Source organism: Marmota marmota, unplaced genomic scaffold (assembly GCF_001458135.2).
Source record: "Marmota marmota marmota unplaced genomic scaffold, marMar, whole genome shotgun sequence".
NCBI lineage: Eukaryota > Metazoa > Chordata > Mammalia > Rodentia > Sciuridae > Marmota > Marmota marmota.
Genome location: NW_025999944.1, coordinates 9,336,378 through 9,362,064, shown reverse-complemented (window position 1 = coordinate 9,362,064; position 25,687 = coordinate 9,336,378). Strand labels below are relative to the sequence as shown.

The 25,687-nt window shown below is 51.3% G+C and overlaps 1 protein-coding gene and 1 long non-coding RNA gene across 3 annotated transcripts in view; one reads left to right on the top strand and one right to left on the bottom strand.

The window, feature by feature from the left end:
• Positions 1 to 25,687, bottom strand: part of Lzts1 (leucine zipper tumor suppressor 1) — a 50,803-nt gene that overhangs the window by 4,723 nt on the left and 20,393 nt on the right. Inside the window, exons 2-3 of the mRNA XM_015499530.2 lie at positions 3,991 to 4,468; positions 1,647 to 2,462 (exon numbers count right to left, since the gene is read on the bottom strand). Coding sequence (XP_015355016.1) covers positions 1,647 to 2,462; positions 3,991 to 4,335 — 1,161 coding nt within the window. The 5' untranslated portion in view covers positions 4,336 to 4,468. The remainder of the gene's footprint in view (positions 1 to 1,646; positions 2,463 to 3,990; positions 4,469 to 25,687) is intronic.
• On the top strand, positions 13,513 to 20,541 carry LOC107153949. 2 transcript variants are annotated; one of them, XR_001504987.2, is made up of 4 exons: positions 13,513 to 14,943; positions 15,311 to 15,371; positions 18,679 to 18,809; positions 19,363 to 20,541. It is a non-coding gene; the product is annotated as an uncharacterized LOC107153949 (long non-coding RNA). The 2 variants fall into 2 exon arrangements; XR_007347032.1 differs by lacking the exon at positions 19,363 to 20,541 and having other exon boundaries at positions 18,679 to 19,310.

Sequence of the window (25,687 nt, the reverse complement as noted above, 5' to 3'; positions counted from 1 at the left end):
GGCCAATTGATCTGGGACCTCCAAAACTGTGAGCCAAACACAACTTTTATTTTTATAAGCTGATTATCTCAGGTATTTTGCTACAGGGACAGAAAGCTAACTAACACGCCAAGCCTGCATTTGTTTCCTAGAGGGAGCAGCACAGAATCGTGGTGAAATCATGGGCTGGCTTTGAACCTGACTCTGTGGCCTATGATCTGGGTGATCTGGACACATTAACATGGTGGCAATATGGTGTGGTTATTGAAAATGTGAACTCTGGGTCCATACCATTAGGATCAAATCCTGACTCTGACCTTAATATGTATCAGACCTTGGTCAAGTCACTTAACTTGCTGTTTGCTATTATAGACTCTCTGAGCCTCAGTTTCCTTGATTGTAAATTGACGAATAGTTACAATACCTACTGCAGAGAGTAACTGCAAGGACTAGAAGAGAGAACTTGGCACGTAATAAGCTAAAGTAGGTTTAGAATGATGTCATCATCATGGCATATTATTAAGTCATTATTATTATCATTTATTTTTTGCAGTACTGAGGATTAAACCCAGGAGTGATCTACCAATGAACTATGTCCCCAGCCCTTACTAAGGCAGGCTGGCTTTGAAGTTGTGATCTTCCCAAGTAGTTGGGTTATAGGTGTGTCTGTCCACCATGCCCAGCATATATTCTTTATTTAATTTTATTGTTTTACCAAGTACCCTGAGTGGACAAGCTGGGAACAAGATCACAGCAATGTCCACCTAGTTGCTGACTGGACAAGGATGGAGACCGAGGGCCAGTACTCACTACACATCTCTGTGAAGTTCCAAAGTGGCTGAGAACAAGGGTTGGGTCTGCTGTGGCCACACAGATGGGAAGAGGACAGGTGTAGCTGGATAAAAGAGACCGTCCCTTCTCACCTGGCCAGTTCCCCTCCCATCTCTCCCATGGAAAGGATCCCTTCACTTCTCCTCCTGAGAACCCTGTCACCTCACTGTCCAGGACAAGGGCAGGAAGCTCTGAGGTGATCAGATTTTGCTGAGGGAGGGCCACCCCACCTTGGCCTGCTGCTGGTCTAGACACAGGGCCCTCATCTTCCCCAGGCAGGGTGCTTTGGGGCCAAGGACATCGCTGCTGAGTGCACAACCCACCTGCCCTCCCATCCCCTGGGACTGTTCAGATGAGAGAAGCTGCCTCCTGACCAGTGGGGTGCCGTGCCCCCAGCGTCTCCATAGCCGGTCCAGGCGGTCCAGGCGGTCTGGAGTGTGTCTGAGTGTGTGTGTGTGTGTATGCACACGTGTGCATGCAGGTGTCTCCTTTCCCTCCTCTGCTGTGTGCCCCTCTCAACTCACCAACCCCGGGCTCCACTCACACTTCTGCCAGGAGGGGCCCCTTCCATTGCTGAGACCTGGCACTACCTGGCCACTCTTATGAGTGGGTGGGGTCCTTTTCCTTAAGACCGGCAAACAACTCCCACTCTCTCTTGGGTCCGGAGGCCACAGGGGTGATGGTGGAGACAGAGGAGGGAACCGGGAGCTGAGTGCGTCCCCATCACAGTTAACCAGGGAGCCTCTTCCCTGGGTCACAAAGCTGGCCCTTTAGTGTGTTCGGACAGGCACCAGAGGGCGGGCCACCCCCAGCCCCAGACTGTGATGCAGCCTCACCTCCCACTGGGTCTCCTCCAGTGCAGGCGCGAAGTTGGTCTTCTCGCGCTCGTAGGACCTGAGCTTGGTCTCCAGCAGGTCCTGCTCCTTCATGAGGCTCTCCAGCTCCTGCCGCAGCTGCCACTTCTCCTGCTGCAGCTGCAGCACCTGCAGGTGCAGCACTTGCTGCGTGCGCTGGTTCTTCTGCGAGGCCTGCTTCAGCTTGCTGCTGCTCTTGGGCTCGGGGCCCTCCGGATCGTCCCTGCTGCCGTCCCTGCTGCGCCGGGCGCGCTCCTCCAAGGCCGGCCCCGAGGGGAACTCCTTCTCCTCAAAGCTGCGCTGCAGCTTCTGCAGCGCGCCCTCCCTCTGCCGCAGCTTCTGCTCCAGCTCCTGGACCGTGCACTCGTCCGTGGAGATGGGGGAGCGCACGCACGAGGAGCTCTTGTCCGCCTTGGCCGGGTGGGCCAGCTTGCTGCCCCCGTCGGAGAACGACAGAGCCTTCAGGCTCATCATGTTGCTGTCCTGCAGGATGATGCCCTGCGTGATGTTGTGCGCCGAGCCCCCGAAACGGCTGGTGGGCCCCACGGGCATGACCAGCGGGTCCAGCTGGTAGCTGCTGCTGGTGCTGTGCGTGGGCAGGCTGGACATGGAGTTCCGGCCCGAGTCAGACAGCGCCCCGGAGCACAGGCCCGGCTTCAGCTCCTGCTCCTTGGGCTTGTCCGGAGGGGCCAGGTGCAGCTGGTGGCTGGCACTTTCGGGGGAGGAGTGGAGGACGGTTCCCGAACGCGGCAGCACGGGTTTGAAGGCCGTGGGCCTCACAGCCCCCTTGTCTGAGCCCTGGGGAGGCAAAGAACCATATTGACCTCGAGTATTTCCTCTGGCTCTGCCCTCCTCTTCCTCCCCATGGGGTATGTGTGCCGACCTCCCAAGGCACAGGAGCTCAGAGCCCAGGCGGTACCCTTCTTGGTCAACAGCCTTGCTGGCCTATTGCGGTGACTATCTGAAAGGGAGGAAATCTTCAGTACCTGGGGAATGTCCTTAACAGTTGTCCTTTACACTAACTTAAGGGGCACTGTTCTATGACACAGCAACCTGCCCACAGCCTGTCCCAGCCCCTTTGAGAAGACAGATGCCATTTATGTTCACTGACTGAGATGTCAGCTGCTGCTCTGGGTGTCTGTGTATGAGGTCAGGGCCCTGGGCTGGACAAGCAGGGGTCCATGTGTGTTGGTCAATCCCTCTTGCCCTTTGTGGCCACTTCCGGTCATCCTGCAGCAAGAACCCTAACACATCCTCTGCTCGGCTGGGAGGATCACTGGGAACAATAGCCCTCTTTTAAACTTGTAATTTCCATAGGTAGAGTCCTTTCACATTGTTTAAAAGGCTTCAAGATTTATGCAAACATAACGGGCCCTTTCCTAGTACAGGTTGAACCGAATCAGAATATCCCAAATCCAAGATGCTGCAGATTCAGAAACTTTTCGAGACCTGACATGGGGCCCCAAGTGGAACATTTCACATCATGAAATTTCATTTGTGCACAACTTATTAAAAACGCTGTGTAAAATTACCTTCAGGCTCTGTGCATAAGGTGTATATGAAACAAACAAATTCATGTTTTGACTTGGGCACCATCCCCAAGACAACTCATTATGTGTTCATACATATTCCACCTCTGGTCCTCAGTATCTGATCCTTGGATAAGGGATACTCAACCTGTGTATCAAAGCCATGGATCTGCTCCTACAAGACGGACAGGAACTGGATAGGAAAATTGTTTTCAGTATCTACTATGGGGACTTACGAGTGCTTGAGGCTGGCATAAAGCCTAGACTTCTGAAATCCCAGGACTCTTTGCCTACATCATTGTTAAACAAAATCCCAGTCCTTATTGAGCTAAAGATGCCTCCAGGCCTGGCTTGATCAAGGAGCTACTGCACCTGGGCAGCAAATCAGAAGACGCACTTCCAGGAGTCTGCAGGAGGGAGAAGATACTGACTCCTCCCAGCTGCTCTTGCAGATGACAACAGACCCCCCTCTCCTCTCTTTGCCTTTGAGAATGCAACTGGTTGTCCTACCTTGACAGTCCAGGCACATCCCTGTATAGCTCAGAGAGGCCTGAATTTCCCCTTGGCTCTTTGCTGAAGAGCTGACCCATGACATTCAGCTCAGGGGGACCGACCAGCTTTCATTCCTTGTCCAGCCTTTGATCTGTGATGAGGCTGAACTTTCCCCCCTCACCCCTGCTGCTTCGGCCTCCTGGAGAGAGGTGACCACTGTACCCTTCTCTGCCTTTTCTCTTCCCACCCAACTCCCGTCCCCCCCCCTACTCCTGTCCTCCTCCCTGCCGGGGACCCCCACTTACCATTTCTAGCTGATTGGAGAAGGGCATGAGCTTGGGTGGAGTGGATGGGTCAAAGTCCACCCCAGCCTGGCCCCCGATGTCCCCACTGGACAGTGCCGTGTAATCTGGGCGGTGGGAGCCCCGGGCCTTCTGGCTGACCTTGATGTAGAAAAAGTCCTCGCTCTTGCCCATTTTGGAGCTGGACTTGCCGTGACTGGAGTCCTGGGAGAAGCCGAATCTCAGCAGCCCGTCAGAGTACCTGTTGAGCTTCTTGAGGTGGGAGGACTTGCGCAGCTTGTACTGCGAGGCCCGGCAGTGCTTGCTGTGGAAGCTGTGGCCGGAGATAAGGCTGCTGACGCTGCCCATGGTGACCTGGGGCCAGGGACGGGCAGGGCGGGGCGGGGGCCTGGCGTGGCGGTGGCAGCGAGGGGTGATGCTGGCTCCGCGAGGGGACTGCAGTCATAGCAAAACTCTTGCAGAGCCTGGGAGAACCATGGACCTGGAAGGAGATGCAGACGGAGGTCAGCCTGGGCCGGGCCGGGCACTGGACATTGTCTTTGACATTGATTTCAGGAGGGCAGCAGAGAAACATGGGCAGATGCCAGCTCCGTCTCTGCCACCAGGAGCCCCCTCGGGGCGAGGTGCTGTTCCACGCACTGGGGTGTCCATCAGAGCCCCAAACACTGAGCTCCTGCAACTTAGGCTCAGCGTGCAGTTGACAGGCCACACACAAGTCAATGATCTCAGAGCCCGAGCGGAGCCAGGATGACAGAATTTAAGGACAGGGTTGTTCCACCAGTGGAGGGCTCTGGTGTCCCTGTATCCCCATACTGGGGGCTTGATCCCCAAAGTCATAGGTTAATGGTGTCGGAAGGAGGAGGAACAGAGACTGGCAAGGTTGCTGTCAGCACCACCTGGGGACCCTGCAGAGCTCCACCAGCAAGAACACTCTCACCTGTGTTCTTTATAAGTTACCCAGTTTGTGGTATTCTGTTATAGCAACAGAAAATGGACTCAGGGAGTGTAAGGGAAGTGTCTCCATCAGGGTAGCATTTAAGAACTCAAGAAAATGAAGGGCAAGCCATGTGGAAATCTGGGGGGACCGAGCTCACCAGGAAGAACTCCACATTTAAAGCCCTGAGGCTCTGAGGCAGATTGTGCCTGGCTACCTGAGATCAGTGGGGAGGCCAACCTGGCTGGAGAAGTAGCAGTCAGGGAGCCAGCAGGGGCCCCTGGCTGCAAGGGCATTGGCTTGATTCTAAGAGGAGTCCCAAGGGGCTCTATGCAGCCAGCAATTTCATCTGACATGCTGGGAAGGTCACTGTCCACAGCTGGATGGAGAAGAGGCTAGTGAGGGGCTGGGGCAGAATTGGGGGGCCAATTAAGTGAGTGACTAATGCAGCCATCTTGGGGTGGCAGATGTGCATTAAATTTTAGATATAATTTTAAATTTGAGCTGATAGAATTTGCAAAAGGATGGGGTATAAGGAAGTGAGAGAAAAAAAGAAAGGAATCAAGAAAGTTTTTAAAAATAGAAGAAAAAAAACAAAAATATTGAAAAAAAAATGACATAAAGAATGCCAAATGTTTTTATCCAAGCAGGCCAGAAGCAGAAAGGCCACAGACGGAGCCAGTGTAGGGGGAAATAGAAATTTGGTTTAAAACGGTAAGTTTTCAAAGCCCATGTGGCATCCAAGGAGTGATGAGGTACACGGCAGGAGAAGGTGAGGGAGGAAGTGAGGAGGAAGTGAGGAGGAAGTGAGGGAGGAAGTGAGGGAGGAAGTGAGGGAGGAAGCGAGGGAGGAAGCGAGGGAGGAAGCGAGGAGGAAGTGAGGGAGGAGTTGGAGCCACAGGCAGAAGAGGGCAGGTGTTGGAGCCGCTGCAGAAAGACAGGAGGAGTCCGAGGACTGACTGGAGCTCCTAGAGGTCAGGAAGTGAGAGAGGACGGAGGGAGAGCACTGAGGAGCCCTGGTGGGCAGGAGGACACCTGAGGCAGGATGAAGGAAGGAATTTCCCACAAGGATGGTGTCACCGGCTGGGTGACTAAGTGAGATGCCAGCTGAGTGTTGGTCAATGGATGTGGTCGGGTGGAGCTCACTGGTGACCTAACAAGAGCAGATTTGGTGGTGGGATAGAAGAAAAGCCACCTCAAGTGGTGCAGAGGGTCCATGAGAGAAAGAGGGAAAGAGACGGTGGCCTTGAAGGTTGAGAAGCATGTGACAGACTTGAACTGGACTCCCAGTCACACCAAGGCCAGCCACGACAGGGAGGTAAACTACCTACCATTTTGCACCTGCAGTTTTGCAAACTCATTCTAAAACATAAAAGCTTTCAGAAAAGTCAGAGGGCCTCTCTCTCTCTCTCTCTCTTAATTAATTTATTCTTTTACTTTTGGGGGGCTAGGGATGAACCCAGCGCTTTGCACATACTAGGCAAGGGCTCTATCACCGAGCTACACCCCAGCCCTTCTTATTTTACTGTGAGATGGTGTCTCCCTAAGTTGCCCAGGTTGGCCTTAAACTTGAGATTCTCCTGCCTTAGCTTCCAGAGTAGTTGGGATGGCAGGTGTGTGCCATCATGCCCCATCGAGGGCCACCTCTTACAGTCAGTGCTTCAACATTCACAGCAACCTTGTCAGTCACTGGACCAGAGGAATGAATTGGGATGTCAGTGCCTCCCATGTGCAGGTTGACGAATCTCTAAGCACAATCACGTGATTGTCAAGGCTAGGGAAGGCAGTGTGAGCATCAGTGTGAGCTGATCAAGGGAAAACAACCCCCCCCCCCCCCGCTTAATAAAACCGGAGGTGCTCTAAATTTTCCTGTCCATCTCAAAGGAGCCAAAGCAGCCCTGGGTGGCCACGGGGAGTTGCGTGTGCCGGGCTGAAAGAGTCAGAGGCTCAGACTGAGCATTACCGCCTGGGTCCAGACTTGGGTTGTTTCCCAGAGAACATAGAGGCTGTGTTAGGAGTAAGGATCTTCCAAATTCCAGGAGCAATAGCACAACACAACCAAACTTCATCATGTGAGTTCGAGGCATGTTCTTACCTGAAGAGCTTTTGTTAACTTGACAGCCTCTTAGATTCATAGGATCACTGGGAAAAATTCATGAAATACCCTGAATCGATGAGCGTTCTGTGACATTTATTGAACGCTGAGTAGGTCATAGGCACTCTGCAGCGGCAGGCATTTTCATGGTCTCTGTTGTCTGTGTGATCAGCCTTCCCACCCCATCTCTCATCCCTGTGCTGTCCTCAGTATCCACACTGCTTTTTCTAGAACCAGTTTTATTTTCCAAAAAGCAACTTCCCTGCCTCCCATTCTCCCACTGAGCTTCCTGGGAGCACAGAGTTCTTCCAGTGACCTGACAGTTGACACTCAAAGATGTGATTTTTTCCCCCTAGGTCATTCTTCTGTAGCTCAGCTCAGAACTCCAGGGCCAACTCTTCTATTGCAGCCCACACAGGGAAGCGACTGTATGCATCGTACCACTTGGGCAACTGGCTTCTTACTTTTCGTCACCCAAGAAACACTTATGAGCACTTCATACATAGTCTCAGAGGCCTGGCTGTTGGCTTCTCTGAGCCAAGCACAGTGGGGCATGCTAGTAAATCCAGCAACTTGGGAGGCTGAGGCAGGAGGATCACAAGTTCATGACCAGCCTCAGCAATTTAACTAGGCCCTAAGCAACTTAGTGAGTCCCTGCATCAAAATAAAAAATAAAGAGATGGGACTGGGGTTGTAGCTCACTGGCAGCGTGCTTGCCTAGCATATGTGAGGCACAGGGTTTGATCCTCAGCACCACATAAAAAATAAATGAATAAAATAGAGATATTGTGTCCATCTAAAACTAAAAAAAAAAAGAGCTGGGGATGTGGCTTGGTGGTTAAGCACCCCTGGCTTCAATCCCCACTACCAAAACAAAACAAAACAAAACAACAACCCAGAAACAAGACAAAATCAACCTCTCTGAGCTTTCTTCGTTATAAAATGGAAATCTGAACTCTTAAACACATCCAGTACAAAGACAAAACACTAACAGGAGCGAAGTGCAAAGTGTGGCACAGGGTATGTGCTTATGGCTGGGATGTGTGCGTGATAAACAGAAAGATAAGTTTTCCAGAAGCCTGCAACACAGACGGGGTAAAAAAGCAAAAATGCTAAATGAGCCAGGCATGGTAGCACTTGCTTGTAATCCCAGTGACTTTGAAGGCTGAGGCAGGAGGATCACAACTTCAAGGCCAGCCTCAGCAACTTTGCCAGATCCTGTCTCAAAATAAAAATTTTAAAAAAGAGGGGCGGGGCTGGGGGCTGGGGATGTGGCTCAGCGGTTAAGTGTCCCTGTGTTCAATCCCCAGTACCTGCCCTGCCCCCCCAAAACTAAATGAATCTGTGGCTCTGCTCTTCTTACCTCCATCTCTTCTCAACTGGACCTTGAAACAGCCTCCAAATGTCTTTCCTGTCTGTTTGACACACTCCTCTGGAGTGTGAAGGCCATTGTACTTCCTTATGAAAACCCTTCCAGTCTTCCCAAGTTCTCAGAGTAAAACACAGATTCCTCCCCACACCCTGCAAGCCAGGGAAGCCCTGGTTCCTCCTGCTATTCCCACCTGATCTCACACCAGCCTTTCCTCCACGGTCATAACCCCCTCACCTCCTGGTGGTTGAACACACCTCTTCCCACCTAGAGCTTGGGCGCCTGCTGTTGTTCTGGCCTAGAACTCTCTCTTTGCTCTTCTGGCAGATCAGATGGCCCTTTCCCATCCTTCAGCTCTCAGCTCGAGCCTCGCCTCCGGAAGGAAGGTGTTTTTCTCTAGTTACCTGTGAAAAGGTCGGGCTCCTCCCCTGCTTTCTGTCATACCAACCTATTTATTTCCTGTGCAATACATACTTAACCTATAATACTCTTATTCTAAAACCCAGCTGCTTGTGCACGTCTTCATCAGACTCTGAGCTCTGTGACAACAAAGACCTTAGAGATCTTAGAACAAAAATGAGAAGGTGAGGTGCCAACTCAGAGAGGTGCCATGTCACAGCCCCAGTGGCTCAGCTGACCAGTGACCAACACGGGATTTGAACCTGCACCCAAGTACCTCATTTGCCAGCCATCGCATGACAGTAGGCTCAAAGATGTTTGGGTTCCCATCCTAAAGAGCAAAGAGAGTCCCCAGGATTGGGGGAGAGCATGCCTATAGCAGAAATCACATTCTGCTGCCTCCAGCCAAAGCTTCATTTCCTCTGTGGACAAATGCCAATCAGATCTTAGGTGACTTGAGCTCCATCCACCCGAGCAGCACCCAGGTGGCTTGAGGTGCACGGACTCTGTGCTGCGTGCTCAGGATCAGAAAGATGATGATGTCAGAAGCAAAGGACAGGAGTGGCTGAAGGATGGTCCCCGAGAGACAGTTCCTGTCCCAGCCCAGGTACCCTGCCAGCAAGCCCCATGTGCTGGCATGCAGAGTTACTGTGGGGTTCCAGTTACTCTAGGATCCACCTGAGGCTAAGCTAATCACCCCTAAGTACCTAGACTTGTTCCCCTGTCAAGTTGAAGAAAACATCAGGGAAAACTTGGGTGCAGTCACGCCTCATTCCTAAACCCAAATCCTCTCACCACCCACCTCTGTAAGGACAAGAATCTGAAGGTGCACATTTTAATCTCTGGGGGGAAAAATCCCCCTTGGCCAGGGGTAAACGCAGCAATCACTTGGAGATTTGGAAAGGGGGAAGAGGGCAGAGAGGAGAACCTCACACTGAGTGCGGCTGAACCCCCTCTTCTACTTGAGCTCTCAGGGACTTCACAGAGGAATCCAGCTCAGAGCCCACTTCCGGTCTGAAGAGAAGAACAAAGAAGAAGAGGAACCCAAAGCAGCTGTTGGAGGAAGACCTCCAGGGCTGTACTTCTCAATCCAGCCCCAGGGAATTCAGAACCTCACTCCAGCCGCTTCACACCCTTCCCCCAGCCCAGGCTGCACGGAGCAGCCACAGCTCCCCAAGGACAGGAAACGGCCTGGAATCCTGGGAAGCCCTGCTTCTGAGCCGCTCCCACACATTTAGGTGGGAACACAAGTGGGGTAATTTGGCTTTCCCTCCCACTCCACCCTGCACCCTCCTTCCCAGAGGAACCCGGGGCTCCAGCCAGTGGGACACATTTCTTTGATTACCTACTTCCGGAACGTGGAAGGGGAGCCATGGAGTTAAAAAAGGATTCACAGAGAAAGGACATCACTCATCCTGGCTTCCCCAGCCAATGGCTTCCTTTCCCATGGGGTGAAGCAGCTGTGCCCTGAGCCACACCAGATCCAGGCTTCCAGCTGAGGAGAGGAGAGAGGTCACTCTCCAAGCTCAGGGTGCTCAGCCTCCAGCCACCCTCCTCCTGCTCCCTTCTTCTTACAGAGGTGAGGCACTCCCTGCCTGCCTGCCTCTCCTGGCCTGTCTGTCCTCAGCAGGGGGAAAGGCTGCCTGGCTTCTCATCAGGTGCTCACAGCCACACCCTGGGCCTCCCTGCTGCCTACTGCAGGGAGCAGTAGGACATGAGGTCCCACCCAGATGCACCACACTCAGTGTGCACCCCCCCCTTCCCTAACCCACCCAGCTGTGGACTCCTCTGCAATTACCATGCCCAGTAGCCTGCTTCTAGGGCGGAGCCCTTGGGACTGTGGTGTGAGGGTTCATTTGGTCAATTCAACAAAAATTCACTCAGAGCTGTGTACATGTTTGGAATCCCAGCAGTTTGGGAGGCTGAGGCAGGAGGATCACAAGTTCAAAACCAGCCTTAGCAATGCATTAAGGCCCCGAGCAACTCAGCAAGACCATGTCTCTAAATAATAAAATATTAAAAAGGGCCAGGATTTGGCTCAGTGGTTAAGCACCCCTGGGTTCAATCCCTGATACCAAAAAGAAAAGAAAAAAAATCACTCAGAATCTCACAATGGGCCAATTACTGTGCAAAATGCAGAGGGGCCAGTGGGTACTGGGGTGGAAGAAGGAAGAGATGTGGAAAGGAGAAATAAAAAGCTAAAAATATGGGAGAGAAGAGTGTGTGTGTGTGTGTGTGTGTGTATGTGTACATGTGTGCACACGTGTCTGTGCACATGTGTATGTGTGTACATGTCTATATTCACAAGAGTGCATGTGTGTGGGCATGCATGTATATGTATCCATGTCTCTTCCTGTGTGTGCATGTCTCTGTGTGTACCTGTGTGTGCATTTGCAAATGTGCACATGTAAGTGTAGGTGTGCATCTACTATGTTAGAGGGGTAGCCAGGGAAACCTCGGGAAAATAGCAATCAAGAAGAGCCAGCCGAATAGGAGTTTTTGTAACATGGTCCCCTTAGAGGGGATAACAACTGTGAAGGCCCAGGGAAGGCACAGGCAGTGAAGCTCCGGCGGGGGTGGTTTGGCAATATTGGAATAAAACACCTTGTGTGTATGTGTGTGTGGTAGTAGGGGTGACCCAAGGCCTCACGGAGCTCTGTGGCTCCCCGATACTCTACCACTGAGCCACATCCCCAGTGCTTTTTATTTTAGGACAGGGTCTCACCAAGTTGCCCTGGCTGGCCTTGAACTTGACATTTTCCCACCTCAGCCTCTGAGTCGTTGTGATTGCAGGTGTGCACCACCGCGCCTGGCCTGACAAAGCACTTCTGACTTCTGTGACCAGGGTCTACTGGCACCCAGTGAGCATGGCCAGTGGTTCCTGAAATCCTACAGTGGTTAGCTGCATGCACAGCCCATAACAAAGAACCACCTGACCCAAACTGTCAATAGTTCTGAGGTCACGAAACCTGGTTTTAGGGGAACAGAAACTTGAACTAGAAACCTCAGTTCTGTTGCTGATTTGGTGTGACTGGGATCAGGTGACTCCACCTCTCTGTGCCTCGGTTTCCCCACTTGTAATATGGAGGTAGGCATGCTCCCCTGCCACATGACTCCATTATGAACCTGAAAGACAGACAGAACTTAGAAAACCCTGTGGTGCTTGCTGGTCAGTGCTATTCTTTCTTACCCTTCCTGGGCCAGTTCTGACACACTCGGTTTGTCTGCGAAGCACACAGGGCGGAAGTCCCATCACTGTGCCAGTCTGACCACAAGTCCCAGTGCCACTGGGCCACTTGTCCCATGACCTTCTGAACTTTGCAGTGGGCAGCTTGAGATGGGTGCAGAGCCTCAAGTCTTCTCTGGGCTCAATTTCCAACCACAACACATGGCGGGATTCATCTCAGCTTTTGTGTTTTTGAGACTTTTTGAGAATTTAATGAGAACACTAGACTCCCCCCCCCCTCAGAAAAATGCACCCTTCCAACATTCCAGCTATGACTACTGAGGGTCCCTTGGCTCCTGACATCCGCACCTTGATTGGCCCCATTTAGACATGAATATGTCTTTCTATGGGGAACCCCACATAAACTTTGGGAGGGACAGAGAACTTGGTCTTGGATTACTGACAACTTTGATGGCTTCTGCTTCCCTTTGGGGACTAGAGATGGCAGCAAAGGTTGGTATCTGGGCAGCTGGTCCAGGAGTGTTAGTGTAGGAGGTATGAGCACTGAGGGCATACCTTTGTGTTCTAAGAAGTGGGCAAGTTTGAGACCACCCTCAGTGGGGGTCCCCCAGGGTCAGACTGGGGAGCTGCCTGGCAGGTGAGCAGGGCCCAGGGGCTTGTGTTTAATTTTTATTTTAAATACTTAAAAAAATAAAATAAAATAACCCAAGCACTCAGTGCAGAACTGACATTGCTAAAATGTTGTGACATTGATTTCAGAAATAAAATACCTGAGTTGAAATCCCCATTCCCTGGTCCTCCCCCCTCCCCCCACCAAACTCACTTCTCCCCACCCCTGCACATCCTTCCTGAATTTGGTGGGAACATTTTTGTAACATAAACATATTTTAACATACTCTCTATGAATACTGCCTTTTTTAAAAAATTTTATGCAAATGGTCTTATGTTGTACGTATCCTACCACCTGGATTGCCTTACTCAACCTCTTCTCATCTGTGGATCTCCTGTGTGGACCGTTGTGGAGCTCGATGCTCCGGCCTGGGTGTGGTACCAAGTGCTTCTACTCTCCTTGCTCGGATCTTCCCAAGTGCTGACCAAACTCTCCTGTATAGATTACTTTTGCATATGTGTGGAGTTGTTCTAAGACTTGCTGGGGTCTTGGAAGCTGTCTAGTTTTTAAAGGTCCCTCCCTTAAATTAAAGACCCTCGCAGGAGAGCTAGAATCTCAGACCCTTATTCACCAAGATATCACAGGAAGACAGCGGGATTGAGAAGGGAGCCCCCACATCCCACTTCACCACATCACCTGGGAAAAGGGAGGAGCAAGTGGCTGTTGTTACTCCCAAGTGGGGCCATTGGCAGGGTAGTGGGAGGAATTTATGGCCCTGCCTGGGTGGGGTGAAGGAGTTGGGCCCTGCAGAGAGGCTGGCCTGCTAGGGTGACCCACTTGAGGGCTCCCTGCTCAGCAGCCGCCTGGACACGGAGGGCAGCATCTCTCCAGTCATGTATTGCATTACACAGGGATCAGGCAGGACCTCCATACTTTGCCCGATCAACTCCTCCATGACATAGAGGTTGCACTGAGGCCAAGAGCAGAAAGGGACTTGCCCAGGTCTCAGCTCAAGTTCCAAGTTCACAATAAGCACACTTTCTAGTTGCTAACAGAAAAGGAGAACTGGGTTCTATTCCCAGATGGGGAAGAGGGAGAAGGTGGTGTTACTTGTTGTACCTGGGTCACGAGTGGGAGTGGAGGTGTGTAGGAAGAGTGTGTGTGTGTGTCTGTGTGTGTCTGTGTGTGTGTGCGTCTGATACAAATGGGATACTGTCCTGCAGGGATCACAGTGCTGCTCCAATGAGAGATGATTATCCTGTGGGTCCATGTGCCCTGGAAGGCAGTGGGCCCCAGCCAGCTCCCCAGCAGAGGTTTCTCTATGGCTAAATGGGGCACGTGCCCCGGGCTAATTGAGTCCCCTTTTATGACTCCCCGCCTCAGCACACACTGGCCTGGCTCAGCTTTCCTATCTGGCATTCCTCCCAGTGTTTGTGTTTCTTGTCCTTGACCCCTCCTCCTATTTGCTGCTCTGGATGGGGGAGGCGGGGGTCGAAGGGCCACGGCTGGGGCAGGGTGAGCCTTTGAGCTAGTTAATCATCTCAGCCCAGCCTGCAAACCTCATCGGCCGGGAGGGCTCCGTGTGCAAAACTGAATAAGTATTTTCTGAGTGAATGAAAAAGAGGCAAGAATGGAGGAGGAAGGGGGCGGAGGGGTGTGGGCAGCATGAGGAGAGGCTGAGGGGTGCTGAGGTGCTAAGAGGGAGCAGGTTGCTGGTGGGCCGGGAGCAGGGGCCCACGCAGCTCTCAATTAAGTGCACTTGGATTCCCAGGAAAGGCGGAAAGTGAAAGGGCAATCGCTGGCAGGCTGAGTCATTCCATCCAGCAAACAATCGGAAGCAATTCTGCTTCCCACTGCTCTGGAGGAATCAAAAGCTACTCTGTGGCAGCCTTTTGTGTGCAGGTCCCCCCAGCGCTCAGCCTTCAGTGGCTGGCGGAGCCTCCCTCCATTCCGGTGGGCAGCTTGTGTCTTGGCAGCATTGATTGACAGTTCTCCGCAGGAATAAGATTACCCACCAATCCTGACCTGCCCTTCCCCCTTCCAAAAATAAATCCCCAGTTGCATGCAAAGCTCATGCAAATTCAACCTGCTGCTGCCGCTGCTCCCCATGAGAGAGCAGAAGGCAGGCTCCACATTCATGACTCGGTACCCCTGCGGATGAAGGGAGCCACTTCTAAAGAGCCGTGACTGGGATCTAAATGAGGGAGTAGGTGAGATCTCCAGAGGAGGGCTGGGTGTCTGGCTGGACTTCTTCCCCTCTCACCTGGACAGATAAGGAACCCGGGTCTAATTAGGACCCTGGAGGCCAGAATGTCCAGGGTCCTGCTGCACGTCCCTGAAGATGATCCAGCTGTGAACCCGGGTAAATGAGCATCACAACTAACGGGTCTTGGACAGGGATTGAACACAGGTTTTGCCTATTTACCAACTTTGTGACTTCCTAAATTATTCTGAGGCCAAGTTCAGGTTCAGTTGGGAAAGATCTTTGAAAAAACTGGCAATGATGGCCATTGCTTTGGGGTGGGGGGAGGTGACATGCTGTTATTTCTGTGACATCCCTTGTCCAGGTACCAAAGTTGGGAGCTGGGTGGCATTTGACAAATCAGACAACACAGCGTCTCCACCTGGACAGGAGATGTCTCAAGTTCCCTTCAAGTTCTCTGACTCCGAGGAATGCTTTTATGGCTCCCCCTCTCTAAAATTCTGACCCTTCATTCACCCGTACACAGGTCCACATGACGATCCTCTGCACTCCAGCCCAGGCTCCTGGGACAGAGGAAAATACTCCAGGTGAGAGCTAAGTCACATTCCATTTCACCCAAGAGTCAGAGGCAGGGAAGGAGTAAGGGACCCCCTCGCTAATGGTACCCTTGAAAACAGAGAGGGCGCTGGGACCCCTTCCGTGGCATCACAGGGGCAACCACCCCCTTGCATGACAGGTGCCTGAAGCCCACCCTGCCAGCACGGTCAGGAGTCTCAGGCCGTCTGCAGCAGGAGAACTTGGCCCCCCGTCACAGAATGACAGAAGTGAGAAAAGCTTCTAAGTCCTGTGATGCTCACCACTCCTCCATTAGAGGCCACAGACCCAAAGAGGGTCCGGGGACTTGTTGGAGGCCACACAGCAAGCAGGAGCAGAGTGGGGGCTGCGAACATGGCCCCTGGCTCCCTCCCTGGTGCTTCCCACTTTCTTTAACAGTGGAGCAGGGAGGAAGAAGGGCGGGTGGGATATCATGCCATGCTGACAGGCTCTGATTTAAAAATACTCAGATCAGACGGGAGATGAAGCCAAGGACCCATCTGCATGCCAGTCACCTGGGACTCCCAGTGTCAATGCCAGCTGTGGCCAGGTGATGACTTTCTATAATCAATTGGAGCTCTTAAGCTTGGCTGGTGCTAGAGTGTGACAAGGGACAGAGGCAGAAAGGAGCAAAAGTCCTCTGTGGCCTACAAGACCCCAGGGAGGGCTTGGCTTAGGGTAGGGAATGGGGAGAACTGGAGCAGGTGGACGGTGTGGGAGAGAGTCTGGAGCAGGATTCAAGCTGGGTCTCAACGAGGCTCTGCTTCTCCTCTTTGCCTTCACCTCGCCCCAACATGGCTCCCTGTTCACACCCACCGAGTGGGTCCTGTGTGTGTGTGTGTGTGTGTGTGTGTGTGTGTGTGGCGGGGCAGGGGGCTGGTGCCTGAGATTGTAGAACTCAGAAAGAGACTGGAGTTGGGGAAGCCCTGGAAGAGGGGACAGCTCAGACTCCTAACTCTGAAAATGACCTAGGNTTATGATACAATCCAGCTGTCCTCCCTCCCTCCCTCCCTCCCTCCCTCCCTCCCTCCCTCCCTCCTTCCTTCCTTCCTTCCTTCCTTCCTTCCTTCCTTCCTTCCTTCCTTCCTTCTAGATGTCTTTTAAGAGTGAAAGGGGTGCTAGTGTTAATTACACTAGGACAACAGGCACAAGCTGGGATGTAAGGTCACTTCACCATGTGTATCCTGGATCAGCCATATTTCTCCCATGTGGTCTAGGCCAGGGGTACAGATCTAGGAGGAAGGTGGGGTGTCTCCTGGCCCCTGGTCCCTCCCCACAACCTCTTAGCCCTCTTTCAACTCAAGAAGCCAGGAAGCAACTGGGTCGTCAGGAGCTCCAGCTAAATGGGCCTTTGGCCAGGTGCTTTACCTACAGTGACTCTGCTGTAACTCCACGTGCCTTCACACTGGGCCCTCAGCTCATCTTTCCTCATGATAACCCTGGGCAAGTATTAAAAGCTCCATCTGAGAGGGGGCCACAGTTGGCAGAGCTGATTCTGGAACCCAGGACTTCTGACTCACAGGCCAGAGTTCCTCCTTCCCCACATGTACCCTCGTCATGGGGCAGGAAAGATGGCAGCTGGGGTTGTGGCTTGGATTGATGGGCGGGTACCCCACCTCTCAGTTGCCACCTCCCAGGACCTATGCCAGCGGTAGTTCTGATGGTAGAGAAATCTGTCACTGGAGGGGTGAATTTCTGGGAGCATCTGTGCATTGATAAAATATCCCAAGTATTCATTGAATATCTTACTTTGCACAGTCACCATCAGAGCCCTGAAGATATGGCAGCAAGCAGAGTCTGCCCTTAAAGGTGTGCAAAGTCATGTTAGAAAATGACAAATTTAGGGGGAAAGATGGTGGAAGGAGATGGACATTACTATCCCTCTGTATGGGTATGGTGTGACTCTACATCATGTACAACCAGAGAAATGAGAAGTTGTGCTCCATTTCTGTAAAAAATAAAATTAATTAAAAAAAAAAGAAAAGAAAAAAAATGGCATATTTTGCTTGGCACTTAAGGTCCCATACAATTGAAGCCCAGTCTTTCTTCAAACCTCATCTCCCACGATTCTGAGCTATACCAACTATGCCTGCCTCCCAACCAATGCACACAGTTTACAAGGTCACTGACGCTTGCTATCAGGTTGCATTGAACATCTGGTGTGACCTCCTGGCTGGCTGATTCTAGACCCTGACTGGCTGGTGTCTCTGACCACCCTCGGGGGCTGTGCCCTTTCCCTCCTCAGAATCTTTACTCCTGCAGCTTTCTCCCCTCTGGGGTCCACCTCCTCCCTTCCAGATCCAGCCCTGGCTGGTTTCTCAGGCTTTGTAGACTTCCTGTAGTTATTGCAGGATTTAGTCACCTAGTCTGGTTCACTATCAACCAGACAGTAAATTCTCTTGGACCCTAAATCCTGATGGGCATGGAAAAGCATTGTGATCTCCTAGCTAGCAGATACTTCCACTGCTCCTTTTAGCCTTTCTCAAGTCCTGTGTGTCAAATGTCTGCTATTCCGTAGGCCTCACCCACTGTGCTGCCTCTCTCCCTGCAGATAGATGGCTTCATCTTTGCAATTCAGGGACAGGGAGAGTGGCTGCGCGGAATTTCATCCCATTCCCTCAACTCATAAACCTGCCACTGAAGCGCTTTCTGGTTCCCTTGTGTCTGTCACCATGAAACAGAAGTCTGTCTTCTTATCAGGCTAATCCTTCTAGCGTGGGAGGACTCCCATCACCTCCAACCTTCTCGGGGGGTTTGCTCCAAGGATTTTGTGTTCTCTTCCTTGAAGTTCTTCAAGTTCTTGCTTTCTGGTTAATAGGTACAAGCGCCCCCATTCCAAACAACAGGAGGGGCTGGCGATGCAGCTCAGTGATAGAACACTTACCTGGCCAAGGACAAGGCCCTGGGTTCAATCCCCAGCACTGCAAAACCAAAACCAAATCCAAAACCTAAAAAAGCAACCCACAAGCTTCTGAGCTCCATTTTCCCCTCCAGGAACTGTCTTTCCTGTTCATGGCCAAGGTTCTGGAGAGAACAGGCTATATATACTCACATGGCTGCTTGCTCATGTCCCACCCCCTCTTCAATCCATAGCAGCCTGGCTTCTGTCACTATCTTTCACTGGAACTAGTTTCCAGGGCTGTGAAGTCCAATAGATCTTTTCGATCTAGATGGTCCCAACTTAGAATGGTTTGACTTAACTGTGGCTCAATTTACAAGTTTTTGACTTTACGATGGTGCAAAGTAATGGACATTTAGTAAAAACCATAGTTTGCCTTTTGCATTTTGATCTTTTCCCAGCCTAGCTACATGAAGTCCAATACTCTCCTGAGATGCTGGGCAGTGGCAGGAGGCCACACCTCCCAGGCAGCCACCATAGCAGAGGGAGACCACCAGCGTTAAATGCCTTCTTGACCTTCAACATCGTAAACGTATGATGGGCTTGTTGGGGAGGAACTCCACCCTGTGTTGAGGTGCATCTCTAGTTATCCAACTTGACCTCCCCGTCAATCCCAGCAAATCCTTTGTTTTCTTCACTCCAGCCATTTTGGAAGTTTCCTGGCTTCATGACACAGCTCGGGTCCCCCTGGCCTCTGTTTCCCTGTCTGCTTTACCTTTCTCATCCCCTCAGTGTGGATGCTCTTCAGAGTTCCTTCGTGGACTCTGCCCCTGCTCCTGTTCTGCTGAAACCCTTCCTGTGGTTTCCCCTCCTCCACATGGTGCTGATCTTCAGGTCTGAGTCTGCAACTCACAGCCTGCTCCTGAGCTCCTGAGCTCCTGATTCAAACATCCAACTGCTCTTCATGTGGGGGCACCAACCTGTCTCAAACTCAGCATGTCCACAACAGGATTCACCATTTCTTTTTCTTTTTTTTTTGCACAACTAGGTTTGGAACCCAGGGCTTTGCATGTGCTAGGCAAGCACGCTACCACTGAGCTATGCCGCAGCTGTGTTTAGTTTTTTGTTTTTTTTTTCCTCCCCAGACAGGGTTTCCTTCAGTCACAGAGGCTAGCCTTAAACTTGCCATCCTCCTGCCTCCGCCTCCTGAGAAGCTGGGATTGTAGGTGGATGCCACCGTGCCTGGCAGAATTCGTCATTCTTTCTTTCTTGCCATAACCAATTGTATTAGTCAGGGTTCTTCAGAGGAACAGAACCAACAGTGTGTGTGTATGTGTGTGTGTGTGTGTGTGTGTGTGTGTGTCTCATTCAGGGAGGGCCTTTCCAGTTTGCTGATCCACACACAAATTGTCTCTGGAAACACCCTCAAAAACAGTCAGAAGTAGGCTTTACCAATTTTCTCGGTGTCTCTCAATCCAGTCAAATTGACAACCAAGATTAAACATCACCCCCCTCTTCCCCCAAGGTGCCCTTCCTCCTGGGTTCCCAGGCAGCAAGTCAGAATCCTGACCCCAAGAATGCCAGCCAGGCCTGAAGCCCCGAGACCAGGCCCTCACCCCTACCTCTGACCCATGACCAAATTCTGTCTCATTACGGATTTTCTTCAAAACCACTGTTTCCCTCCAACTCCCCCACCGCCGAGTCCCCACTGCCATCATATTCTCTGGGGATATTCGTGGGACTGCTCTTCACTCTTTTCCAAGTTCTCCCAAGGATTCCCTGTTGCTCAGAGAGTAAAGTCTAAGTTTCCTAACCAGTTCAAGGCCTTCACAACCAGGACTTGGTGGCTGAACCGTCAGGGCCTATGACACTAAGGCTTCCCTCCCTCTCTGCCCCTCCTCTCGGTGACCAGAGCTCTGCACATCCCCCATTTCCTCCTGCGCCTCTCCCCAGGTTTTCTATGCTACTCCCACACCTGAAGCCCAGGAGGACTCAGACAGCACTTCCAGCTGGAGGCCTCGCCGCCGTGTCCCTGCAGGCTTCTGGGCTCATTCACATGTCAGCATTAATCACACTGCCACCCAGAGTCTCTTTCTTCCTATCTTTTTCCTGAAGGACCATCAAACTGTGATTTACCCAACCATGAGCTTTAGCACAGTACCTGGCCCAAGGCTTTATCTGTTTATTGACTGAATGGATAAATATGTGTTTGATAATCAAAGCAGTATGGAGATTCCTTAGAAAACTTGGAATGGAACCACCATTTGACCCTGCTATCCCACTCCTAGGTCTATACTCCAGGGACTTAAAAACAGCATATTACAGGGACACAGCCACATCAATGTTTATAGCAGCTCAATTCACAATAGCTAAACTGTGAAACCAACTTAGATGTCCTCCAATAGATGAATGGATAAATAATCTGTGTTACATATATACAATGGAATATTACTCAGCATTAAAAGAGAATAAAATTATGGCATTTGAAGACAAACAGATGGAGCTGGAGAATATCATGCTAAGCTAAATAAGCCAATCCCCAAAAGCCAAAGGCCAAATATTCTCTCCGATATATGGATGCTGATCCATAATGGGGACAGGGGAGGTATGGGGAAAATGGAGGAAATTTGATGGGGCAAAGAGGAGGGAGGGTCCATGGGGGCAGGAAAGATGGTGGAAGGAGTGGGACATCATTACCCTAGGTACATGTGTGACTGCACATATGGTGTGACGCTACATCAGGTACAACCAGAGAAATGAAAAGTTGTGCTGCAATTGTGTACAATGAATCAAAATGCATTCTGCTGCTTTATATACCTAATTAAAATAAATGAATTAATAAAAAAATCATTCTGTCTTATGCTACACGGTTTCTATGAACTACCTGCCCTAACTACAGCACCACAACACTCTACACAGCAGGGGTTTGTCAACCTCTCATCCCTGATCCCACCCTTGGGTACCTTGGAATACCCTGGGGAGCCCCAGCACAGCTAGGACAGGCTCTACCTCAGCATGTGACAGAGAAGACTTCTCTGTCAGCACCAGGCCTTGGTGGCATGCTCCTCTGAGTGTCTGGCCGGGGCTGGGGCGTCCAGGAGTGTGCAGACCCATGTTAGACCTTCCTTGTGGACCTGCTGGGGTGAAGGTGTGTGGGGGGCACTGGAGTGGTGTGCCTGTGGGTGTGAGTTTTTCTGTACTCCAAATACCATTTTGTGAAGAGAACTTGGGCAACCCACTGTTTGCTGGGGACTGTGGGAATTCCTGGAATGTGAGACTTCAGAACCGAATAAGAGAAAAAGACCCAGGAAATCTGGGATGAGGTGGTGGCCCTACCTAGGCCAGAGGCTGGGATTTGTTCAAAAGAAAATTAAATTAGTCCCCAGTGACCCCTTGACCTGACCCTTGACCCCTGACTAAAAGGCTCCCTGGAGTGATAGGATCAAAAACAAAGATGTAGTGGCCCTGTGTGATTCTCAGAGGGTGTGATCTGGGTTCCTCGGGGACACTGGAGGGAAACAAAGAGTACTGTGTAGGGAGGGCAGGAGGGAGGAATGTGCATACCCCATGGCCCCAGCCGCACTGCCCCTGTGCCACCCAGAAGCCTCACTGCAAGGCCCCAGAGAGTGGAGAGTAGGGAGGCAGGGGGAAGAGGCCTATGAGGTCAGTGGGGGTAATGTAAATGGAGTGACTGAAGAGGGAGGGAGCAGGGAGAGGAAGATGAGGGTGCACAGCCAAAGTAGGGGCGCAAGCCCCAGAGTCTGCATGGGCACTGCTGGCGATGAGCTCACTGCTGCTGGGCAAGGACATCCGATTCCTTTGTGTGGACATCACATACTGGCCGCCGGGCTGAACTGCCATTAAGGACTGGGATTCTGGGCTTGGGAGCCAGGAAGTGTGGGGTGGAGGGCACCCTAAGATGGGTGGAAGAAATCACGCAGCCTGCAGAAATGAAGGCAGCTTTCGGGGACTGGAACATGTCACAATGGGAAGAGGAATCCATACAGCTAGTGGCCACCTTCCCACGGCCTCATCCCCACCACCTCCAAAAAGAAGGAAAGAAAATCCGTAAGAGGCCTTCAGGTTATCAAGAAATAAGATAATCCTGGGATAGGTTTGTTTTGTTTGATTCATTTTAAGAGCAGGTGACTTTTCCAGATGCTCTCAAGACTGGACATCAGGATCGAGTGAGTGCAAGCACATAAGGCCAGGATACATTTTAACAGGACGAGCCAGAGAACACTGGCTCAAGAACTGGGCCTTTACTGGGTATTTTCAATCCAGAGGTTACTCTAAGAGTTGGAGGGAGAAGGGTCAAGCACTGGAAAAATCCCAGCACCCCAGAAAATGTCCTCAGAGCACCCTTTTCTCTGTCTCCACCATCACAGAGCCAAGAATCTGGTACAGGATCTAAAACACCAGGATTTGTCAGCATCCTGGCTACTTCCCAGTGGGGCTATCCACGTCTACTGCCAACTCTGGCTTGGTGCAGAGTCTGGGAATTCTGGTACTGGAGGGAAGCCGGAGCAGCAGACGTGTGTGGAAATAGCCCATCAGCTTCGAGCTCCGTGGACTTCTGCACCTTTGCATCATTTAGCACGCACCTGGCACAGAGTTGGAGCTCAGTAAAGTGTCCATTGAATGGACCAAAGAATGAATGAGTGGACTTCCTGCCACATGGCTCTCCTCATCTCTCCTCTCTTTATTTCTCCCTGTTCACACAGGACCCTCCCTGCCCTTCTTCCCAGCTCTTTCTGGTCCTTCTCCTTTCCTTCATATTCCATATCCTTGCTCGGGCTGTGGCTTCAACCAAGAATTTTTCACACCTTGCCCCCGTGGTGTCAGCCTCCAGCCCATAAAATGTGCTCCTCCAGGTCCAGGTCAATATTGCTTCCTCTGGGAAGACTTCCCATGTTTTCCTTGCTTTTTTGTCTGATGTTTCTCAAAAGGGGGCCTGAAACTTTCATAGCACTGATCTGATCCCTTTTTTTTTTTAAATATACTTAGAGGCAGGGTCTTGCTTAGGGCCAGTATTTCTTGAAATAACCTTAGTGCAACAGACTCCAGCTACTAGAAGGGCCTAGACAAGTTGCTGAGGCTGGATTTGAACTTGAGATCCTCCTGCCTCAGCCTCCCAAGTTGCTGGATTACAGGCCTGCACCACTGCACCTAGCCGATCTTATCCCATTTTTAATTTTTTTATTTTAATTTTTAAAGAGAAAGAGAGAATTTTTAATATTTATTTATTTATTTAGTTAGTTTTCGGTGGACACAACATCTTTATTTTATTTTTTTGTGGTGCTGAGGATCGAACCCAGCGCCCGGCGCATGCCAGGCGAGCATGCTACCGCTTGAGCCACATCCCCAGCCCTTATCCCATTTTTTAATAGCCTGTTCCTTATCCATTATCCATCTATGGGCTTCTCCAAGACTAAATGCTGATTGCCATGTCACTACATACCCAGCTGAAATATACAAGGAACGAGAGGAGAAGCCAGGAAGGCTCAAAGGGATTGGAAGAAGAAATGTTAGGGGGTTGCTGTGAAGAAAATTTAAACATGGCAGGTATGTAGCTCATTGCCTCAGCTACTGCTGCAGTTACCTCACAATTTCCTTCTCCAGGTTCAGATTCTGTCCCAAGAAGCAGAAATGCCACTGACTGATAGAGAAGCATTGACGCAGCCCTTTGACATCCTGGGGAGAGGAAAGTGCTCTGATTTGCTCAGGCCCTGCCCCCAGCCCCTGCAAGTTCCATCAGAGGAAAGACTGGTTTCCCTCCCGTTCTCAGGCCTTTCTTTGGAAGAACTGGCCCTGGCCTTAGAGCATCCCCCAGGAAGCGAGCACCCCTCCTCCTCCTGTCCTCTGCCCAGTAATAGCGCTAATTGGAGGGACTTCAGTCCCAGCGCAGCCCTGTTCCATCAGGCGGAAAGCCCTCTGGGATTTTCTGTATGTGGGTAGTGAGTGGCCCCCTGGCTGGGAGCTCGCTTGTCATTGCGTCCTCATGAAAGGCCCCCTTGCAACTCCTCATTCACTGTACCTCATTGTCCCTGCCCATTCATTGACATTCATGGGATAATTCCTCCTGCTGCCACATGCACAGAGGCGCGTGCGCCATGTGTTCAGACCCCGTGCCCCATTAGCAGTGAGGACACTTGGAATAAAGGGCAGCACCGCCTGAGTGCGGAACTGCCCTCCCTTCTAGTAGCTGGGGAGTCTGGGGCACTAAGAAGAACCAGGAGACTTTGGTGGATGCTGTGGAGCAGAATGCTGGGGCCCTCCTGGCAGCTCCCTTCTCTAAAGGGCTGTCAGCGACAGATAGAGCTTCTTCCCCTCCCCTCCATCCCAGAACCAGCCAGTTTTGGAGATGCACCCCACTTTCGGCTTGGCACTCCAGGCTCTCTAGCACCTCCCAGAATTATCTTCCAGTGAATCCTGCTCAACCAGCCAGCTCTGCGGCAGGACCTTCAGCTCGCACACACATTGCTTCTATATTCTTTCAAATCACTGCTTCAGGGGCTGCACGATCACAATGGTGGGAAGAACGGGTGTTCTCCCAGAGCAGCTTACAGGAACAGGGTCTTTTCAATATTTTTTAAGGTGATGGTTGATGAGATGGTCGTTGGGAAAGTCACAAGAGTAAGCAGAGCAAAAGGAAGACCATGAAATAAGAGATCAGAGAGTAAACAGCCACGGGAGAATGGGGCTATCATGATACGATAATGCCAGAGGGTAGCCCCTGGCCACCTCCAGGCCCCCAGAACAAGGCTGGCTTCTCCCTGACCTTGGGACCTGAACATCTGCCCTGAGAGCTGAAGTCCCACCACCAGGCCCTGCAAGGTCTGCTCTAACCTCTCCCCTCACTCAAGCAGGCTTCCCTGGTCATCCTGAGGCCTACGACCCCATGACCACAGGCTTCTTAGCAATACCCCACTGGCACTTATAAGGCCCCATTCATGTGAGTCTATCTTAATTGCTCAGAGGAGATTTCAAATTTGGGGCAGGAAGGGGCAGGGCTTGTAGCTGTCCCGAGCACCTGGTGGGAAAGGTTTGCACTTCAACAGCTGCTCCCTGCCTGGCTCCAGGGCCCACAAATTCAGGCTGATGTTTGCCTGCTTAGTGAGAAACGATGGAATCTGTTCTTTCCAGAATAGATATGGCCTAAAGGGCAGTTGCTCCTCAACAGGAGCATTTTGTAATCAGAACAGCTGAGAGTCTGGGATCAGACAGATGTGGGCTGCAGCTGAGCTCTGCCTAGACAGAGAGCTTTCAGGACATTACTTAGTGGTTTTGAACTACAATTATTCTTTTTGCATTTGTAAGTTGCAGTTAGGTTTCTCTGCCTAGGCAGGACTGACAAATTGGGTTAGCTACAGTCATGCACCACAAAATATGTGGGTCAACAATGGACCACATATACACTATAGATAGTGTATATGCCTAGGTATATGGGACCACTATTGTGTCCCATAA